The 19,249-nt window shown below is 45.7% G+C and overlaps 2 protein-coding genes across 12 annotated transcripts in view; one reads left to right on the forward strand and one right to left on the reverse strand.

The window, feature by feature from the left end:
• Positions 1 to 1,680: 1,680 nt before the first annotated feature.
• Positions 1,681 to 5,843, forward strand: PSMC4 (proteasome 26S subunit, ATPase 4). The gene is made up of 11 exons (XM_072616320.1): positions 1,681 to 1,827; positions 1,978 to 2,076; positions 2,212 to 2,398; positions 2,581 to 2,727; positions 3,033 to 3,142; positions 3,231 to 3,324; positions 3,975 to 4,142; positions 4,262 to 4,338; positions 4,470 to 4,638; positions 4,871 to 4,926; positions 5,596 to 5,843. The coding sequence occupies exons 1-11, from the start codon at positions 1,792 to 1,794 to the stop codon at positions 5,707 to 5,709; spliced, it is 1,257 nt and encodes a 418-aa protein (XP_072472421.1). The 5' UTR covers positions 1,681 to 1,791; the 3' UTR covers positions 5,710 to 5,843.
• PRDM9 (PR/SET domain 9) overlaps positions 3,818 to 19,249 on the reverse strand; it is a 94,208-nt gene continuing 78,776 nt past the window's right edge. For 10 of the 11 annotated variants that reach the window (XM_072616261.1, XM_072616262.1, XM_072616265.1 and 7 more), the window contains 6 exons: positions 12,036 to 12,201; positions 11,506 to 11,622; positions 10,981 to 11,252; positions 10,477 to 10,544; positions 9,800 to 9,993; positions 3,818 to 7,491 (listed from right to left, as the gene is read on the reverse strand). In XM_072616261.1, coding sequence (XP_072472362.1) covers positions 6,296 to 7,491; positions 9,800 to 9,993; positions 10,477 to 10,544; positions 10,981 to 11,252; positions 11,506 to 11,622; positions 12,036 to 12,201 — 2,013 coding nt within the window. In that variant the 3' untranslated portion in view covers positions 3,818 to 6,295. The remainder of the gene's footprint in view (positions 7,492 to 9,799; positions 9,994 to 10,476; positions 10,545 to 10,980; positions 11,253 to 11,505; positions 11,623 to 12,035; positions 12,202 to 19,249) is intronic. The other variant, XM_072616255.1, reaches the window with a different exon arrangement.

A 19,249-nucleotide genomic window follows, 5' to 3' on the forward strand; every position in this document is an offset into this window, starting at 1 on the left:
AGGACTTTGTTATTTTTCTTAGATTGTAGTTTCAAGGATAGTAGATATAAATTCCTGGGATCCTGATTATAAACATCTCCACCAGGCTTGTGCAGTTACCTAATATGATATTTACTGCACTTGCTCTGAATGACGATATGGCTCAAGTCAACCTGTGAGGCCACTGTTGGCAATATGCCTTCTATAAATCACGTGTTAGATTGGTCAGTAAGTGGGGATTTGGGGCTTGGGGTAATGTATAGAGGAATGCATGTACCTGCCTCAACCGGTCCCCACTGAGGCTTGGGGATGCTTAGCTCGTCTCCATTGCCCCCATCCAGATGTGGGCGTTGTTGTCCCCACTCTTCACCCATCTCTTCAAGAAAGGTGATTAGAGAATGCTGTAGGAGTCAGTGCTCCCATTTATCAGCAACTCCTCCTGAAAAGACTGGATTCGACTCAAGCAAGTTTCTTCAGCCCCTGATTATGACCTTATCTTCCTGTCTGAGGGGATCAAGAGTGAATCTGCCAGTGTGAGGAGCCCTCCTGGGCCTCCTGCCCACCAAGGGGCAGAGTCTGTGTGTTTGTCTGCCCAACACAGGCACAAGAATGGTGCTCCCACTTTTTCTCCTGTGAAGGAAGAGGGTGTGACACTGGAGCATGAGAGGGTTTGGAGGGGAGAAGAAACCAGGTGTGGGGGTTACATACACTCCCACATGATCTCCTCACCTTCAAAGGACAAGGTATAAGGAGGAGTCTAGAAGTGCCACCAGGACTGGTGAAAGTGGAAACCCACTAGGGTCAGCCATGACCAATCCTGATGCCTTGGGGCGGGGTAACCAGGGAGACCCACCCCAGGGGGCGGGGTAACCAGGGAGACCCACCCCAGGGGGCGGGGTAACCAGGGAGACCCACCCCAGGGGCGGGGTAACCAGGGAGACCCACCCCCCAGGGGGCGGGGTAACCAGGGAGACCCACCCCCAGGGGGGCGGAGTAACCAGCGGTGACGCAGCAGGCTGGGTGGAGGGAGCCTGGAGGCGGGAGGCTCGCGGCCAGGGCCTGGCGGAGGTGCTGTCGTGCCCTGCCACGGACCTCTCTGGGCTATCCTGGGTCCGCAGCAAGGGGTGGGGTGGGATGGAGAACCCTTGGTCCCGGTTCAGTTATCAGATGAAACAATAAAACCTCGGGGGACCACGCAGTGTTCTGGGGGGATGGGGGAAGCACCAGCAGTACGTAATCACTGGGGATTGGAACCCAGTGCCCGATCTTATCGGGGGTCCGGAAGGGGAGAGGGGGTGAGGACGGGGGAGGGGCGAGGCCTAAAGGTTGTCACTGACGCCCAGGCGTCAGGAGAGGTGACGGGTCCGGTCGCCCCGCTACAAAGTGCCGAGGGTGGGATACGAACCCAGGTCTTCAGGACCCCACCCCAACGTTGTCGCCCCCGCCTCTAGGCCGAAGACGCGGGCCGTTGCGCGCATGCGCCTTCCTACAGCTTCCCCCTCCGCCGCCGCCCCCTTGCGTGGGGAAGCTGGAGCTTTTCCACAGCTCCTTTTCACCTCCCGGTGTCTCCAGAACTGCGGGTGGGGCGAGAGGGGACTAGAGGCCGAAGCCCCGAGCGGAAGGATGGAGCGGGCGGACACCTCCGAGGAACGCCTTCCCGGCTGCCAGGGGGCAGCCCGTCGGAGGAGAGGCGATGGGTGGACTACACTTCCCACAGGCCTTTGGGGAGGAGCTGGACTTCCGGTGATGGGGAACCGGCGGAAGCAATGACTGAGGCAGTTCCGGCGGAGGCCCAGGCTCGGCCCGCCTGCCATGGAGGAGATCGGCATTCTAGTGGAGAAGACTCAGGTCCGGGAGGGGATTCGGCGGCCCTAGCGGGGGAGGACGGGGTAGGGGACGGGAGCGGGCGGTGGCGTCCGGGCTGGGGGCGTCGGAGCGCGGAGGAGCCTGCACCGGGGCCCCAGGTGACCGCTCTCGCTCCTCTTCCCCGGCCCTCAGGATGAGCTGCCGGCCCTGTCCATCTCCCGGCCCCAGACCGGCCTGTCCTTCCTGGGGCCCGAGCCCGAGGACCTGGAGGACCTGTACAGCCGCTACAAGGTAAGCACGGAGATCCCGGTCCCCTCCGGGGGAGGGGAGCCGTCGGTGCCCGCCACCCCGCGCGTATCCAGCGCCGGCCCCGGGCCGCGCGCACCAGGTGGGCGCTGAGAGCCGCTGCCTCGGTGGTCCCTACAGAAGCTGCAGCAGGAGCTGGAGTTCTTGGAGGTGCAGGAGGAGTACATCAAAGACGAGCAGAAGAATCTGAAGAAGGAGTTTCTGCACGCCCAGGAGGAGGTGAAGCGTATCCAGAGCATCCCCCTGGTCATCGGGCAGTTTCTGGAGGCCGTGGACCAGAACACAGCCATTGTGGGCTCCACCACCGGTAACCTGGGGCCCAGGCACCCTCCAGCTGAGTGACCCCTCTGCCCCTCTTCAACCCCCCCCCCCCCCCCAGTGCGCCCCGGGGAGCCTTTGCTGTGCCCATGGGAGACTTCTCCCCTTCCTGGTGCCCAGCGGCTGAGCTTCTCCACCTCATTTTCCCCTCCTGCCTCCCTATTTTTCTAGGTTCTAATTACTATGTCCGGATTCTCAGCACCATTGACCGGGAGCTGTTGAAACCCAATGCTTCCGTGGCCCTCCATAAACACAGCAATGCTCTGGTGGACGTTCTGCCCCCAGAAGCTGATAGCAGCATCATGATGCTGACCTCAGGTGAGAAGAGCAGCCTTCCCCTGACCCCTGCTGATCTCTGGCTCAGCCTGCCACCTTAGGCCAGGGGACTGTGGAGCTCTTTGAACTAGAGGAGAGACCATGTAGTCCATCCTCCCTTCTCTAACAGGAAGAAACTGTAACTCCAGCATTTTTCGTAACTGGCCCAGGTTACCCAGTTCAACCCTAGGATGGGAACCCAAGTTCTCCAGGGGAGTCAGCTCTCATTGCCTTGGACTGTGAAAGGCCCTGAGAGAACAGAGCCCCAGCTACACAGAGCCAAGTCTTAAGGTCTTGTGTTTCTTCAGACCAGAAGCCTGATGTCATGTATGCCGATATTGGAGGCATGGATATTCAGAAGCAGGAGGTGAGGGAGGCTGTGGAACTCCCGCTGACCCACTTTGAACTCTATAAGCAGGTGAGGAGAATGAATAGAAACAGGGGGAAGGTAGAACGTTTGAAGCCTTGTCTTCAGTACCTTACCTTGCTCTTCCCTGGGGTTTCAGATTGGAATTGACCCACCACGAGGGGTCCTCATGTATGGACCCCCAGGCTGTGGAAAGACCATGTTGGCAAAGGCTGTAGCCCATCACACAACAGGTGAGAAATCCTCACCCACAAATATGGAATTCTTTTATCTGCTTTCATTCCTTTGATTTAATGGCCTCATTTTGACACCAAGCAGTTATCAGGTACCTTTGTATCAGGTATTGGGGATGGGGAGCTGGGTGATACAGATGAGGGGAAAAATCAGTTCTTGCCTTAAAGGAGTTTTAAAGTTTCCGATTCCTTTCTACCCACTATTCTTTTTCCTTCTTTTAACCAGACTCTGATTCAACATTTTTGTACCTGAAGCACTTAGAAACTTGAGAAATAGTGTGTTCTTGCATGATAGCTCTATAAATTCTATGGCCAATAGGTTTTTGTTTCCTACTCCTGTTTTTATAGGGCACCTGGGTGGCACAGAGCATAGAGTGCCAGACTTGGAGTCTGAAAGACCTGAGTTCAAATCTAGCCCTAAATATCAGTAAATATCTGTGTGACCCATGGCAATTACAAAATACAATGTTTGTTAAAACATTTAGAACAATGCTTAGAACACAGAAGATTCTTCTTTATTCCCCTTCACCCTATTCAGAAGCTACAACTAGACTTGTTGCCCCCTCTTCTAGGGTAGGGGAACACAGGGAGGATGGGAATTCCAGGCTTCTTAGAGGAAAAGGTGTGATTTCATTTCTTCTTACCCTCAGCTGCATTTATCAGAGTTGTGGGTTCAGAATTTGTGCAGAAGTACCTAGGTGAGGGACCTCGAATGGTTCGGGATGTTTTCCGCTTGGCCAAAGAGAATGCACCTGCCATCATTTTCATTGATGAGATTGATGCCATTGCCACCAAGCGATTCGATGCCCAAACGGGAGGTGAGTAAATCTGCTGTTTCAGGAGGGAAATTGGGTTCTGAACTTGTACTGGGAGCCAGGATCCAAACTCCAATCCAGGAATGAGAGCTGTTGGACTGACTGTGGGACCTTCTTTCCAGCTGATCGGGAGGTTCAGAGGATCCTGCTTGAGCTTTTGAATCAGATGGATGGATTTGACCAGAATGTCAATGTCAAGGTTGGAGGATTGGATGGGAAACAGGAGGGGTACTGGAGCAGGGCTAAAAAAGTGGTTGGGAGGCCGTGTGAAATTTTGGGAAGGGAGGGGGTCAGGAGGATAAGGGGGCAAGATGTCTTCTCCAATACCAGGTGATCATGGCCACAAACCGGGCAGACACCCTGGATCCTGCCTTACTCCGACCAGGCCGGCTTGACCGGAAGATTGAGTTTCCACTGCCTGACCGTCGACAGAAAAGATTAATTTTTTCTACTATCACCAGCAAGATGAACCTCTCAGAGGAAGTTGATCTGGAAGACTGTATCCTGTTCTAAGGACAGATATAGGGAGGAAGTTTTTCCGTTTACCTGTGTACCATCCTATCCCCACCACCACCACCTGCCATCCCCAGTGATAAAAAGTCACCTAATCTTTACCACTATGTTCTAGATTCCAGATAGAGAGAGTGGAGATGAAGGGCAGTCCAACTAGAAACCAACTGCCCACCTCTGTATTCTTCAGGGAACCATTTCCTTGACTCTTCCTCCCTTAGATGTAGCCCGCCCAGATAAGATTTCTGGAGCTGATATTAATTCTATCTGTCAAGAGGTGAGTGGTTTTTCTCCCTTTCAAAATCCTTATTCTGCCTTAACAGATGTGTAAAGATCACCTACCCCTAGTTCCTCCCATTTTTCTCCCTCATCTCAGTCATTCAAAAATCATTTGTTAGTCACTGTGCTTTGTTTAGGGTTAGACACAAAAATAAGACAAGGTGGGAAGGGAATAAGCGTTTATGTTGTTATTTAGTTGTTTTTCACTTGTCTGATTTTTCATGACCCCATTTGGGGTTTTCTTGGCAAAGATACAGGTGTGGTTTGCCGTTTCCTTCTCCAAAGCATTTATATAGTGCCAACTCTATGGCAGGCTCTCTGCTAAGTAGTTTACTGATAATCTCTAATCTTTACAATAACTCTGCAAGGTAGTTACTGTTATCAACCGTATTTTTACAGTTGAGGAAATTGAGGCAAACAAGTTCAGTAACTTGTCCAGGTTCGTGCAGCTAGTAAGTGTATGAGGTTGTACTTGAACTCATCTTCCTGATTGTAAGCCCAGAGCTCTCCATTGGTACTTCTTGGCAGTCAGCATGGCCTCTCCAGGTCTGAGGGTGCAGAGAAAGAGAAGGTGTTTTCATCCTTCCCCTTCAAATATACATGTCTGACATGTGGGGATGGTTTGAGGAAGACTCATGTATTAACTCTAGATTCCCTGTTCTTCCAGGGTGGAATGTTAGCTGTTCGTGAGAATCGCTACATTGTGCTGGCCAAAGATTTTGAGAAGGCATACAAAACAGTCATTAAGAAGGATGAGCAGGAACATGAATTCTATAAGTGACCCCAGAAGTCCAGCGGCTTCTTCCATTTTACTCTCCCCAGTACCCTTACAGCTCCCAGGGGCCAGAACCCTTCTTTCTCCACGTATGGAATTGTTTTCTTCAATAAATGTACGAGATTGAATCTGCACTTGAACCAAGTGCCAGTGAGGTATTAATCCTAGGCTGAGAGCTCTTTTTGCCTTTCTTCAAACCTCTCCCGGCCCCAATCCCTCCTTAGTGATAAGGCATAGAGACTTGAAAAGTTTATTGTAATAAAACACTTAATAGAAACATGGGGAAAAGCATACTCTCTCCAAACTAAACCCCAGACTAGTCCCTAACTCTTCAAATCCCTCTGCTGAGTCTTTTGCCTATCAGTTACTTTATTACCCATACTCAGAAGAGTGATTAGGCAGTGGTCAGGTTGGCTTTTTGAATGCTGTCTTAGGGTGACTAGAGAAGAAGAGATCCCATTTCTTTCCTATGTGTGTCACCTAGTACATAGGCTGTGTTTACTGACAGTGTATGCTTATATTTGATCAGATTTGACTAGTGAACGGTTGCCCATAGTCCTTGACATGTGTAAGATGTCCCACTTTCATGTGTTCATCTGCATGTGCTGAGGTCTGACTTCCAGGTAAATTCTTGACCATACACGTAGAACTTCTCTCCTGAGTGTGTTCGCCTGTGTGCGATGAGGTTTGATACCTGTGTAAATCCTCTCCCACACTCCTTACACACATAAGGCTTCTCTCCCGAGTGTGTTCGCCTGTGTGTGGTGAGGTTTGATTTCCATGCAAATCCTCTCCCACACTCCTTACACACATAAGGCTTCTCTCCCGAGTGTGTTCGCCTGTGTGTGGTGAGGTTTGATCCCTGTGTAAATCCTCTCCCACACTCCTTACACACATAAGGCTTCTCTCCCGAGTGTGTTCGCCTGTGTGTGATGAGGCTTGATCCCTGTGTAAATCCTCTCCCACACTCCTTACACACATAAGGCTTCTCTCCCGAGTGTGTTCGCCTGTGTGTGGTGAGGTTTAATTTCCATGCAAATCCTCTCCCACACTCCTCACACACATAAGGCTTCTCTCCCGAGTGTGTTCGCCTGTGTGTGATGAGGCTTGATCCCTGTGTAAATCCTCTCCCACACTCCTCACACACATAAGGCTTCTCTCCCGAGTGTGTTCGCCTGTGTGTGGTGAGGTTTAATTTCCGTGCAAATCCTCTCCCACACTCCTCACACACATAAGGCTTCTCTCCCGAGTGTGTTTGCCTGTGTGTGGTGAGGTTTGATACCTGTGTAAATCCTCTCCCACACTCCTCACACACATAAGGCTTCTTTCCTGAGTGTTTCTGCCTGTGTCTGTTGAGAACTGACTTGGAGGTAAATCCTTGCTTGTATTCACCACACTTATATGACCCAAACCCTTTTTTATCTCCCTTCTGGAATCCCTGTGTGGTCTGTTTAGCGCTCTTCCCCTGGATCCTGCTGACGTCCCAATCCATGGAGCTGCTCTTCTTACTCACTTGTGGGCTCTGAGGCAGGCTGAGCATTTCCACTAGATTCACTTGTTTGGTCTTCCCACACAAGGAGCTAGGCCTCTGTTTTTGTGATATTTCAACTTTGTCACTTACACAGCTGGAACTAGGTGGAAGCAACTGGTCTGGCTCATAATTATTTCTTGTCCTTGAATCCAGGCATATTTGAGGGGGATGTTTGAGCAGCGTATGTTGACTGAGGAAGGCATGAGTGGAGAAACCCAGAGGGCAGGAAGGGCAAACATGGATTCCCGGGCTTTCCCCTAAAGAAGTAAGAAAATTTTGAGCTGGAGCCTTTCCTCACTGCCTAATGACCGCTTGCAGAGCCTCCCATTCTTTTCCCCCCATCACACCCTGTGTCCCTTGTCATTCTCATGTGCCTCTGGCAAATGTCTTGATAGATATAGATTGTATCTGAAATCCCTGAGGAGTCACTTGGGGCTATGCCAACTCTTACCCTTGGTGATCAGTGTCTCCCTCACCTAGCCTTCCTAGAACAGAGTTCCCTTAGGCTACCATAATGGGACTTGGTCTGGATAAAGTTGACATTTATCCTCTGGGAGGTTAAGACAAGGCACATGAATTATTTTTTGAGGGAAACTTCTGCTCCATGGGACCCAACCATTTTGCGACCCTTTCAACCAAAGGCACATTAGGTACAATTTCTTCAGTGTTGTCAGTGACCCCTACTGGACAATGAGTGGGATACTCTACAGAGAGGTCCAGGAATACAGCATTGAAAGAAGCTAACTGCAACAAAATTCTAACAGGCTACATGTGATGTTCAATAGGAACTGTCTGAACTGATGTGCTATGTCAAAAAATATTTTGAAGTCCTTGGAGTCAAAAGACTTGCATTCGAGTCCGGCTCTCTGGCCCTGGGCATATCACCTAGCCACCCTGAGCCTCAGTTTCCCCATCTGTAAAATTAAGCTAGCAAAAATTATACTTTGTAAATTGTAACATCCTATTTGAGTTATTCCTGTGATTCTTCTACTAGTATCCTGCTCTGATGCTTGCCTCCTCATGGCTTCTCAAAGATTCTGCCAGCAGAGCAGAAGCCTTGGCTTGTTGGGTAGCCCCTAAACTAGACCAACCAAACTTAAGTTTTGATGGGCTTATAACCAGATTGGCTGTAATGTGAGTCTTGCCTGCAAAAGTCACAGTGAGGCAACAATCTTAAACAGTGGAGGAAATACACACAGAAATCGGAACACACTAAAACTGAAATATCAGGATTCAAACTGTGGCCACAGCCTCGATTTGAAAGAAAAATCAGCAGTTAGGAGTTGGCCCAGTTACATGTGTGTAGTGTGGGAGAAATGTTATGCTATGGCTGCTGTTCTATGCCCACAGCTTATGTCTGTGATAGCCATGAACGTGCAGTTAAGTCAAAAGTTTACATGTATCTATGTGGGAAAATCAATTGAATTAAGTGTGGATACATGTTTGTTGATAAGCAGATGGCCATAATTTCTAACATCTGTATAAACCGCACTAATAATCAAGTATTTTCAAGAACCTACTACGTGCTAGGCACTCTGTGCTGGAAACACAAAAGACAAAGGCAGAACATCTACTAAGAAGCTTACTCCGGGGAGAGTCAATAAGCGAGAGGGATGCAGAGGAATTTGGAGGTGAGAGGTACTGGCCGCTGGGGGATTGGCAAAGGCTTCCTGTAGCAAGTGGTGAATGAGATGAATCTTGAAGGAAGCTAATGATTCTCAGAGGCTGAGTCAGAAAGGAGCATGCTCCAAGCACAGGGAAGTGGGACTGGGGAGAAGACTGGGCCCAAGAGGGTCTGAGGGAGAATCGATGTATAACAGGCTGTGAAGAACAGGTTTGAAGAAAACCAGTTTGAGTCGATGAAAAGACTGAATTATAAAAACTTCTGAAGGAACGCAACTTGGTTACCTCTGAGTATGTTACAAAGTAAGTAACATCTAAGTGAAATGAAGTTAATGAAAAAATGGTGGTAGGGGGGTTATCTTAAAAATACAAAAGTCTTTTTACATGCAATTAAATTCCTAGAGTGGAGGTAAAGGAATCCTTAATTTTTTGAGGATTTGAGGAATCCTTAAATTTTTGAGGAAAGGATACTGATCCTCTATGAAAAGGAAAATTCAGAGGAAAAAGTTATTTTAATATTTTGGCTCAATAAAAATCATACAAAAGGTATCATAGAGAAAGAGTTGACCTTGTAGTGAGGAAGACTTGGGTATATCATAAGCAAGTCACTTAACTTTTCAGGGTCCTCAGGCAACTAAGACATAAATTAGAAAAAAGGTGCCAGTGTGCCCTGGAGGAAAGGAGTTTATACATTGGGAGTTCTCTACAGAGATGAAAGCACAGAGTAAGACTCTGTTCCCCACCCCGAGGTCCCAAAATCACATACGTTGTCATCCAAATTGTTGCTAATCAATAGAATCTGGATTAATTAGGTCTTATTCTGTGATAGGTATGGAATCTGAAGATGCTTATTACCTTGAATTTAATAACTCATGCTTTATCAACTTTTGTCCCTACGGTCCTATGCAGAAAGCATACAAAAATAAGGCCCCGGCTGCTCACCTGTCAAAGTGATAGGGGGCCTTTTCCACTTGCTCCCCCACTTGATGCCTAGCTCTTGACCGTACTCATCCCCATACCAGACGAGGAGTTCACAACCAGGCCTAATGATCTGGCAGGTTCGGTAGAAGATTTTTCTATGGTACTGGAATGCCACCAGGTTTTGCTCTTCCTCGTCTCGGGCACAGTTTACATACCTGAGGTTGGCACATGGGGAAGGGAAACACTGGCTTGAAAAACAAACTCCTCATGCCACCCCCCATGACAAATCCTAATTCCTCATCCAGATATTCAGTACCCTCCATAAACGTCTCACCCCACTGGACTTTGTCACCTGATGTTCACACATGTCCCATACGTTCATGCCACCAAATTATTCCCTCTACTTAATCCTGTACTTGGATGTGGCTCTTTAACTGTTTTACATGGGAGGGGAGGAGCAGGAAGGTAAAGAGAATCTCACAGGAGCCCCAGGCTACATGCACTCAGTACTTTTAACTGGACAGGAGTTTTTTTCAGCCCCAAGGTAAGTAAAGAGGTTATTGGGTAAAGAAAGGAAAGGCCTGGAGGTGGCAAATCAAAGTTGGAAAAGCAGATGGGATAGAGGTCACTCTGGTAGGGAACCAAATCACCTCCCTGCAGGCCAACCTATTTATATTTTGATGTCTGGCTGTTCTTACCTCATCCAGTTAGAGCAAGACTCCTCTTTCCCATCCACATACTCATAAGAGTTTCTCCCCTTGGTGATCTGAAATTCAGGGAATAATATTAAATCTATGTATTTTTATATGCAGACTTGCCACTCCTTTTCTCTGTGTTTCTTCAGGTCAGACTGACTCAGTTTACACTTTGATAGCTTAAATGTACTGATATGGTGCTTGGTCTTTTGTATGTATCTGTCATGCCCTGTCCTACCAGGATAGAGGGAGAAGAATCCCCAGTGGGTGAAAACCCTGTCCCCCACATCAGATCAGGAGCTACCTGAGAGCTGGGACCTGGTCTCCTCCTTCCTATCTGTGTTCTAACCAGTACCTAGGACAGAGCCTTGAAGACCCAGGTGGGCCATACTTGGCATCATCAAGCTCAGTGGCATTCATATAGTAAGCAGTACCCTACAAGAATAGAGCTTGGGGTTGAGGGGAGGAAGAAGAGGGCCAGAGGGCAAGAGTGGAAGTTGATCTTACCATCCATGAGTATCCACTGTTGGCAGCCTCATCATCCTCTGTCATTTGCCCTTCATAGGGCCCGAAGTGCAGACCCAGGGGTAGATTTGAGGCTTCATTCCAAATACCAAGTCCTGCACCAGGGATCCCTGAAAGCCCAATTCTCAGTCCAGGGGGCAGGGTGATGGCTGAACAATAAGGATGTCCCTTGACCATGACGCTATCCTGGACAAATTTTGGGGGCCCATGAACAGCACAGGTTTCCAGGAAGAAAGTCTGACACTCCTCACAGACTGGGGAAGGCAAGCAATGGAGACTAGGATTAAAAACAGCTGAAACTAGGTATTAGTTTGGAAGCCAAAATCCCCTGGGGAGGGAAAAAGTATGACTGTGAAGTACAGGCTACTAGATAGCATCATTATTAAATGTTTTAATTAAATTCTGACTCTGAGAAATCTGGCAGGGGGCTGCTCCCTGGGAAGGGCTGGCATTCTGGCACTAGGAAAAGGTAAATGTTTGATAGAGGGGAATGGGAGGGCTACTTACAGAGATAGTCATCATCCTGAGGGTCCCAGATTTCTTGGTATACTTGGTACTTTCGTTCCCTCAAATTATAGATATGGACTTCAGCTTCCTTTCTTCTGCATTCTGGAATAAAGTCAGCTACAGTAATGGTGGGAGTAAAGTAAAGGCAAAGAAGTGGTCTCTGACAAGTAAAAAAACATACCTCTCTCCCAAATTCCCTACAGGATTCTCTTATTTTCAGCTCCCAAAAAGGTCAGGGGCAAGGGCCGGGCAAGAATGGTTGTCTATAGCTATTTCATGATCCATTGTCAGGCACAGGCTGACACACACTCTCTCAGGTTCAGATTTTCAATCCTTTTCCTTCATAAAAGGACAACCCCTTATCCTTGATCATCTGTTCCCATTTGGCTACAGACATCCTCGCTGAGCTCAGCCTCAGTTCCAGATGTGCCCTGGACTTGTCACAAACATGCAAGATCTCAACCAAGGCAGAAATAGAGAATTCAGAAAGGGATATCAGAAGTTTTAGTTCCCTAATTTCTTCTTCTTACCCAATTTTCCCCCTGTCAATTGGTTCGTAGTACAGCTTCCATCCATCTGACACATCTGTTTCTTGACTTCAGAGATGGTGGAGTTATTCATGACTACTATTTCCTCAGATAAATTCATCATTTCCTCCACCTTGGGGTCAGCTGGTTCCTTGGCCATTTTCTTATTCTGAGGAAAACACTTATTATTTGTCTTATTCTCTCCACTTTTAAATGTTCATTATCCACTCTATCCCCCTTTAAGAACACTGAAGAGGAGCATAGTAGTGGGGGGAGTGGGCTGAGGGAGAGAAGATATGTGAGGACTCATCAGAACCTGTGAGAGGAAATGCAGAACACCAGGTGGTAGGTGCTTCAGTAGAAAAAGAAGGAATCAGGTATTTGTGGAAATTTATGATGGGAAGGGAAATTGTAGAGAGGAAGCTAGGTAAATAAGGATTCAGGGGTAGGGGAAAGAAGTAGGACCAGAAGAGGGAAATGAATCTAGTCTGGAGAAAGATATGAAAGGTACAACAGAAACTCTGATCATAGAGGGGAGAGTTCAGGCTAGAGACTGAAGAGATAGTCCTCAGAAATTCATGTAGACAATATAATAGAGTAGAAGCATTGTTATAAATCCATTTCCTTCATAATTCCACTGAAACTCCTCATCCTCAGGAATACTTTCCTAATGGGATCATAGTAGTCAGAACTGGCAGATACCTTCAAGATCAGATAGTCCAACCTCCTAATTTTTAAAGAAGAGGATGAGTATGAGAAAGGTGAATTGACCTGCTCATTAAAGGGTAGTGGTGGATTCAAAGTCAAGTCCTCTGACTGCAAAGCCAGTGTTTCATTTTGTTTACTACATAACTTTAACCTACTGATTCTCTATTTTGCAGTTTATTGAGATTATGCTTAAATGTTAATTAATTTTCAGGTCTGTCCTATCTTCATCAAACTTGGAATTCTCTGAAAGTAGACACATTGTTGCACTAGTAGGCCAGGAGTTGTCTAACTAAAGGCAGGGACCTATGTCTCTCTTAGACTGAGGACTCCCTCACAGGCAAGAGCCACAGTATTTCTTTTCTGTACTCCTACACCTTTCCCCATCCTCCGTCACCCTACACAGTGTTTAACGGGAGGGAAACACAACTGACCCCTGACCTTTCTAGTCTTCTTAAATGTCACTCCCAGGTCTAGCCACACTGGCCTACTTGCTGTCCCTCACACAAGGTGGCTGTCCCTTATGCCTGGAAACTCACCTTTCTCCCCTTTCCCTTTTTGAATTCCTGAGTTCCTCTAAAACTTAGCTCTGTATAAAGCCTTTCCTGTTGCCCCAAGCTGCTCCTCCCCAAATTAGCTTATATTCCTTTTGTATATATTCTGCATAAACTTAGTTGTACATGCTGTCTCCTCACTTAGAACATAAGCTTCTTGAAGACAGAGACTGTTTTGTTTTAGTCTCTGTATCCTCAAGGTATAGCATAGTACTTGACAATGCTAGTGGATTCGTGGATTGGGAAGAATTCCCTGCCTGTGATCCCTGAATTCTCCAAACAGAAGCTGGGAGCAGCCCCAGGGCCAGTAAGATAAAAGCATCTTGATGACAGGGTTTCCCAGTTCTCATTGCTTTCTTTCTTTTTTTGAGGCATCTAGGTGGCACAAAAGAGAGTGCACTGAATTTGGAGTCAGGAAGACCTGAGTTCAAATCCACTCTTGGATACTTAACTAGCTGTCTGACCTTCTGCCTGCCTCAGTTTCCTCTGCTGTAAAATAGGTATAATAATAACACTCATCTCCCAGGGTTGTGAAGATCAAATGAGATAATATGTGTAAAGTGCTTAGTATAGTGCTTGCCATATGGGAGGAGCTTAAAAATTCTGGTTCCCTTCCATTTCCCCCTTTCTTATATTTCCCAGAATCTGCAAGTTGGAAATGAACTCAGAGCTCATCTAGTCAAACCCATACTCGAACAGGAATGTCCTTTCCAATTATCCCTGACAAGCCATCATCTATTCCTGGTAAATTATCCAAGCCTCTGCTTAGCACTTCCAGTGAAGTACATTCCACTTCTGGACAGCTTTCCTACCGTGCCCCTTCTCCTTCACAGCATTCTCTGTGACCTTGCACTCATACTCACTCGGTGAGTCCCTAGGGGGCATTCAAGGGTATTCCAAATGGCACCACCCTCCTAAAATTATAGTTCCAGAGCTTCCATCAGGCTCAGTGCACAGGTAGATTCATTTAGCTCTTGCCAAAAGCATTGATTCAAATGCCCATAGTAAGAATAGTAGTTACAAACATCCCTCCACTTAAAGCTGGAATAAATTCTCTCATAACTATATTCCATACCTGTGGGGAGAGTGAGTATTAACTTAAATTAGTGAGATATGCAGGTGAGCAAGGTAACTCTCCCTAATTTCAGGGCCTCTGTGTCCTATCTCTCTTGGAAGAGTTCTAGGTTCACCACTTGTACATATGATCTGTACCAACTGCTTAGCTAGGCTTGGTCTTCCAAGGACATAGCATTTCTGATGGATGGGTCAGTCACTGTTCTCTCTGGACTTGCTCCTCTATGAACAGCTATTGTCTCTACCACCTCCATGTTTGTTACAATCCTTAACTGGGGTACTGTTCTTTCAGGAAGAGCAGAAAGCCTTGGCCTAGAACTGGCAGAAGTCACTCCATTTATGCTTCCCTAGAGCCTTTGCTCCAAGGCTTGACACATCCCAGACTTGAGGTGGGTAAGAAGTTTAGCTTTTCCTTTCAACCACTCTTTTTTTGTTGTTATTCTGAATTTAAAAACACCAAAACCAAACCAAACCTAGCTGCATCTCTATATACAAAGCAAAAGACAAAAAAGAAGATTATACATTAAATCATTAGTCTCTATTTCATACTGCTTGCTTTTTTAAAAAAGTATATAATACAACTTTGAGATTTCACTGCATGCCCATCAGATTGGCAAAGATGACAAAAGTGGATAATGACAAAAGTTAGAGGAAATATGGGAAAACAGGCACATTAATGCATTGTTGATGGAGCTGCGAATTGGTGCAGTCATTATGGAAAATAATTTGGAAATATGCCCAGAAAGTTATTAAACTCAATTGTACCACTACCAGGTCTATACCCCAGCACCTCTCTTAGTAGCTTCAAACTGCAGAATGATAAATACACATTTGGACATGGCCAATGTGGGAATTTATTTTGCTGTACCATGTATAGTTGTTGTGAAGGTTTTGTCTTTTGGCCAATGTTCAATTGGGAGGGAGAGGACAATGAGAGGCAGAGATAATAAATGCTTGTAAAAATAAATAGGAATTTATACTTTATCACAGAAGCAATAAGGAGCCATTGGAGTTTATATAGTGAAGTCAATGGTCACATCTAATCTTAAGGAAGGTCATTTTGGTAGACATATGAGGATGGAGAGAAAGGGACAAGGATACTAACTAGTAGGTCACTGCAATAATGCAAGAGACAGGTGATGTGGGCTAGAACTAAGGTGATGGCTGTTTGAGTAGAGAGAAGGAGTCAGTTGTAAGAGATGTCATGGAGATAGAAAACAGCAAGATCTGGCAACTGCTTGGATATGTAGGATGAGGGAGAGTGAGGAATGAAGGGTGACATAAAACATATGCACCTGGGAGACTGGAAGGATGTCACTATCTTTTGATAAAAATAGGGAATTTTAGCAGAGGGTTGGGTTTGGAGAGAAAGATGACGAACTGATATAAATTCAATATGAAATGTTCCTCTAGTTTTGAACCAGTTGAGTTTGAGATGTCTCTGGGACAGTCAGTTTGAAAATTTTTAATAGACAGCTGGGAATGCAAAACTAGAACTAGGGAGAGAAATTGGAGTTGAAATTTTTAAGTATATAAAAAATTTAACGCATTACTTTCAAAACTATTCTGTTTCCTTCTGAACTACTTTCTGTACTCCTTTGAAGACTTATTTAAAATTTTCAATGTCCTTTTTTCTTTTCTTTTTTTTTTTGGCATCACTGATAGAGTGCTTGGGTGCTTGTGCTTGGACCCCAGTTCCAAGATCACATTTCTCCCTACCCCCAAAACACTATCCCTGACAGTTTTCCTCTCAGCCCAAGGACACTATGTCTAGCAATTACTCATGAGTGGGCCCCAGTAAAACAAACTATCTTTCCCCGTTACAAGAACAAGCTGACTTCTGTACAGTTTCCCTTGTAAAAGTAGGACTATCTTATACCTGCAGAATAATCATGTATTGATTCCCAAACTTATCATATACAATTCAGAAGACAAACTATAGACATCAACTCTCAAAGTTATCTTGCTATAGAAGTAACAGACCAAAAATACACCCCTGAGAAACCCCTTCCCCTGGTTTCTAGTAGTAAATGACTCCTGTGATCAAGGGTGTGTGTTATCACCTAATTAGCATATCTTCCAGATAATCCACTACTTTTCCTATATAAGCTTTAGCATCGTTCCTGTTAAGTTTCAAGTTCCTTAAGGAGCTCTGCCCACCATATTGGCATTACAAACCTTTGCCAACTTGATTTAAAGAATGCTTGAGTGTAAATTCATTCCAGACAACCCTCTCCAGTAGTTTAGTCCTTTAGGAGTTCTTGAACCCCTTAAACCATATCATGACCATTGCAATCCCAACTCCCCCTAACTAAAAACATTTTTAAAAATACCTTTATAACAAAAAACCATAGTTAAACAAAATAAATGCACACAGTGACCATGTCCCAAAATGTGTTTTCCTCCACACCTTGAATCCACATCTCCTTTGCCTTTGTCTCACATCAAGAAGTGGCCCTTCAATTTCATTCCATTTTATCTTCCACAGGAGATTGTCTCCTCCATTATCTCCCTTCTAATCTTCAATCTCTCCTGGTCTACTGGACATTTCCCTGCTGCCTATGTGCATCTGTCACCCCATTCATCCCCAGTCACTATAATCCCATGTTTCTTTTCCCTTTTATGGCTAAACTCCTTGAGAAGATTGTCTATAATCAAAGCCTCTGTTTCCTATCATCTTACTCTCTTTTTAACTCTCTATAGTCTGGCTTCCAACTCATCATTCAACCAAAAATGGTCTCTTTGGACTTACCAATCATCTCTAAATTGCTAAATATACTGAATAAACATTTATTAAGCATCTGCTATGTGCCATGCACTGTTGAGTACTGGGGATACAAATCAGAAAAAAAAACTGGCTCTGTCCTCAAGGGGCTTACAATCTAATGGGAGAAAATATACAAAGGAAAGCTAAAAGGGAGGAGGCAGCCACAAGGGGGCATGATGTTTGTAGAGTTGGTTGGTTGGTTGTTGTCCTTCATTCTCCAAGAGGACCAAAATGATATCACTATGATAAAGTGAAGTTTCAATGTGTCCACCTGTGGCTGATCAGTCCAATATGAGCTCAAAATGCTGTACCACAGATTGGGCACAGATAGTCCACGTGAATATTTGGGGTGGTTACTCCAAATTTGCGCATCCTACATTTCCTTTGCGCTGTGAGCACAGCACCCTTTCTGATGTGGGCACACCATGCTGAGCGGTCCTGTGCCAGTGTCTCCCATGTTGCACAGTCAAATCCTCTTGAGAGAGACCTTGAGAGTAGCCTTCTGACCTCCATGTGATCACCTGCCCCATGTGAGTTCTCCATAAAATAGTCTTTTTGGCAAGTATACATTTTGCATTCAAACAACATAACCAGCCCATCAGAGTTGCACTCTCTGAAGCATAGTTTGAATGCTTGTTAATTCAGCTCAAGCAAGGACTTCAGTGTCTGGTACTTTATCCTGTCAGGTGATCCTCAGAATCTTCCTAAGACAGTTCAAATGAAAGTGATTCAGTTTCCTAGCATGACGTTAGTAGACTGTCCAGGTTTCATAGGCATACAACAATGAGGTCTGCACAACAGCTCTGTAGACCTTCAGTTTGGTAGTCAGTCTAATTAATACCTCTTCTCTGCCAAACTTTTCTACTGAGCCTCCCAAATACTGAGCTAGCTCTGGCAATGTGTGCGTCAACCTCATTGTCAATTTGTACATTCCTGGAAAGTATACTACCAAGGTAAGTGAACTTGTCCACAGCATTCAAAACTTCTTCATTTGTTGTTACTGCTGGTTCCACATATGGGTGGTGTGGTGGTGGCTGATGGAGCACCTGTGTTTTCTTGGTGTTAATTATTAGGCCAAAATTAGCACAGGTAGCAGAGAATTGATCCATACTTTGTTGCATCTCAGCTTCAGAGGCTGCACTGAATGCACAATCATCTGAAGACAGAAAATCATGCACCAACACTCCCTCCACTTTGGTCTTGGCTTGTAACCTTTTCAAACTGAAGAGCTTACCATCAGTGTGGTAGTTGACCTTGATGCCATGTTCATCCTCACTGAAAGCATTTGACAACATGGCTGAAAAAGTCATGCTAAAAAGCATGAGAGCAAGCACACACCCTTGCTTCACTCCATTAGTGACTGAGAAGGCACAACACATATCCAGAACCTGGGCAAACATGCCATCATGAAACTGATGTACAATACTGATGAACTTCTCTTGGCAACCAAATTTTGACATAATTTTCCATAAGCCCTCACAACTAACAGTGTCAAAAGCCTTGATCAGATCTACAAACATTGTGAACAAATCTCTGCTCTGATCCTGGCATTTTTCCTGGAGTTGGCAAGCAGCAAACATCATATAGACTGTTGTGGAGTAGAAACCAAGCAGAGCAACCGATAGAAAATGAAGTTTAGCTGAAAAGTTCTAAGCCTTCCATGAAGGAAGGTTTTGGGAAGAATTTAATCCTCTGCTCTCCAGCACTTCAATCTGAGGTGAGAGCCAGTCAAGAGTACTGAGAAGGTTGCTATTGCTGTTGTTAAAGACAGCAGTATAAGCAGCAGTGAATTGATCCATACTTTGTTGCATCTCAGCTTCAGAGGCTGCACTGAGTGCACAATCATCTGCAAACAGAAAATCATACACCAACACTCTCCCCACTTTGGTCTTGGCTTGTAGACTTTTCAAATTGAAGAATTTACCATCAGTGAGGTTGTTGACCTTGATGCTATGTTCATCCTCATTGAAGGCATTTGACAACATGGCCGAGAGCATAATGCTAAAAGCAAGGGGGCAAGCACACAGTCTTGTTTCACTTCTTTGGTAACTGGGAAAGCAAGATTATCACTAATCAATGTAGTTCCATCAGTACTGAGCAGTTGAGATGCACCATAG

This window comes from Notamacropus eugenii, chromosome 5 (assembly GCF_028372415.1).
Source record: "Notamacropus eugenii isolate mMacEug1 chromosome 5, mMacEug1.pri_v2, whole genome shotgun sequence".
NCBI classification, from domain to species: Eukaryota; Metazoa; Chordata; class Mammalia; order Diprotodontia; family Macropodidae; genus Notamacropus; species Notamacropus eugenii.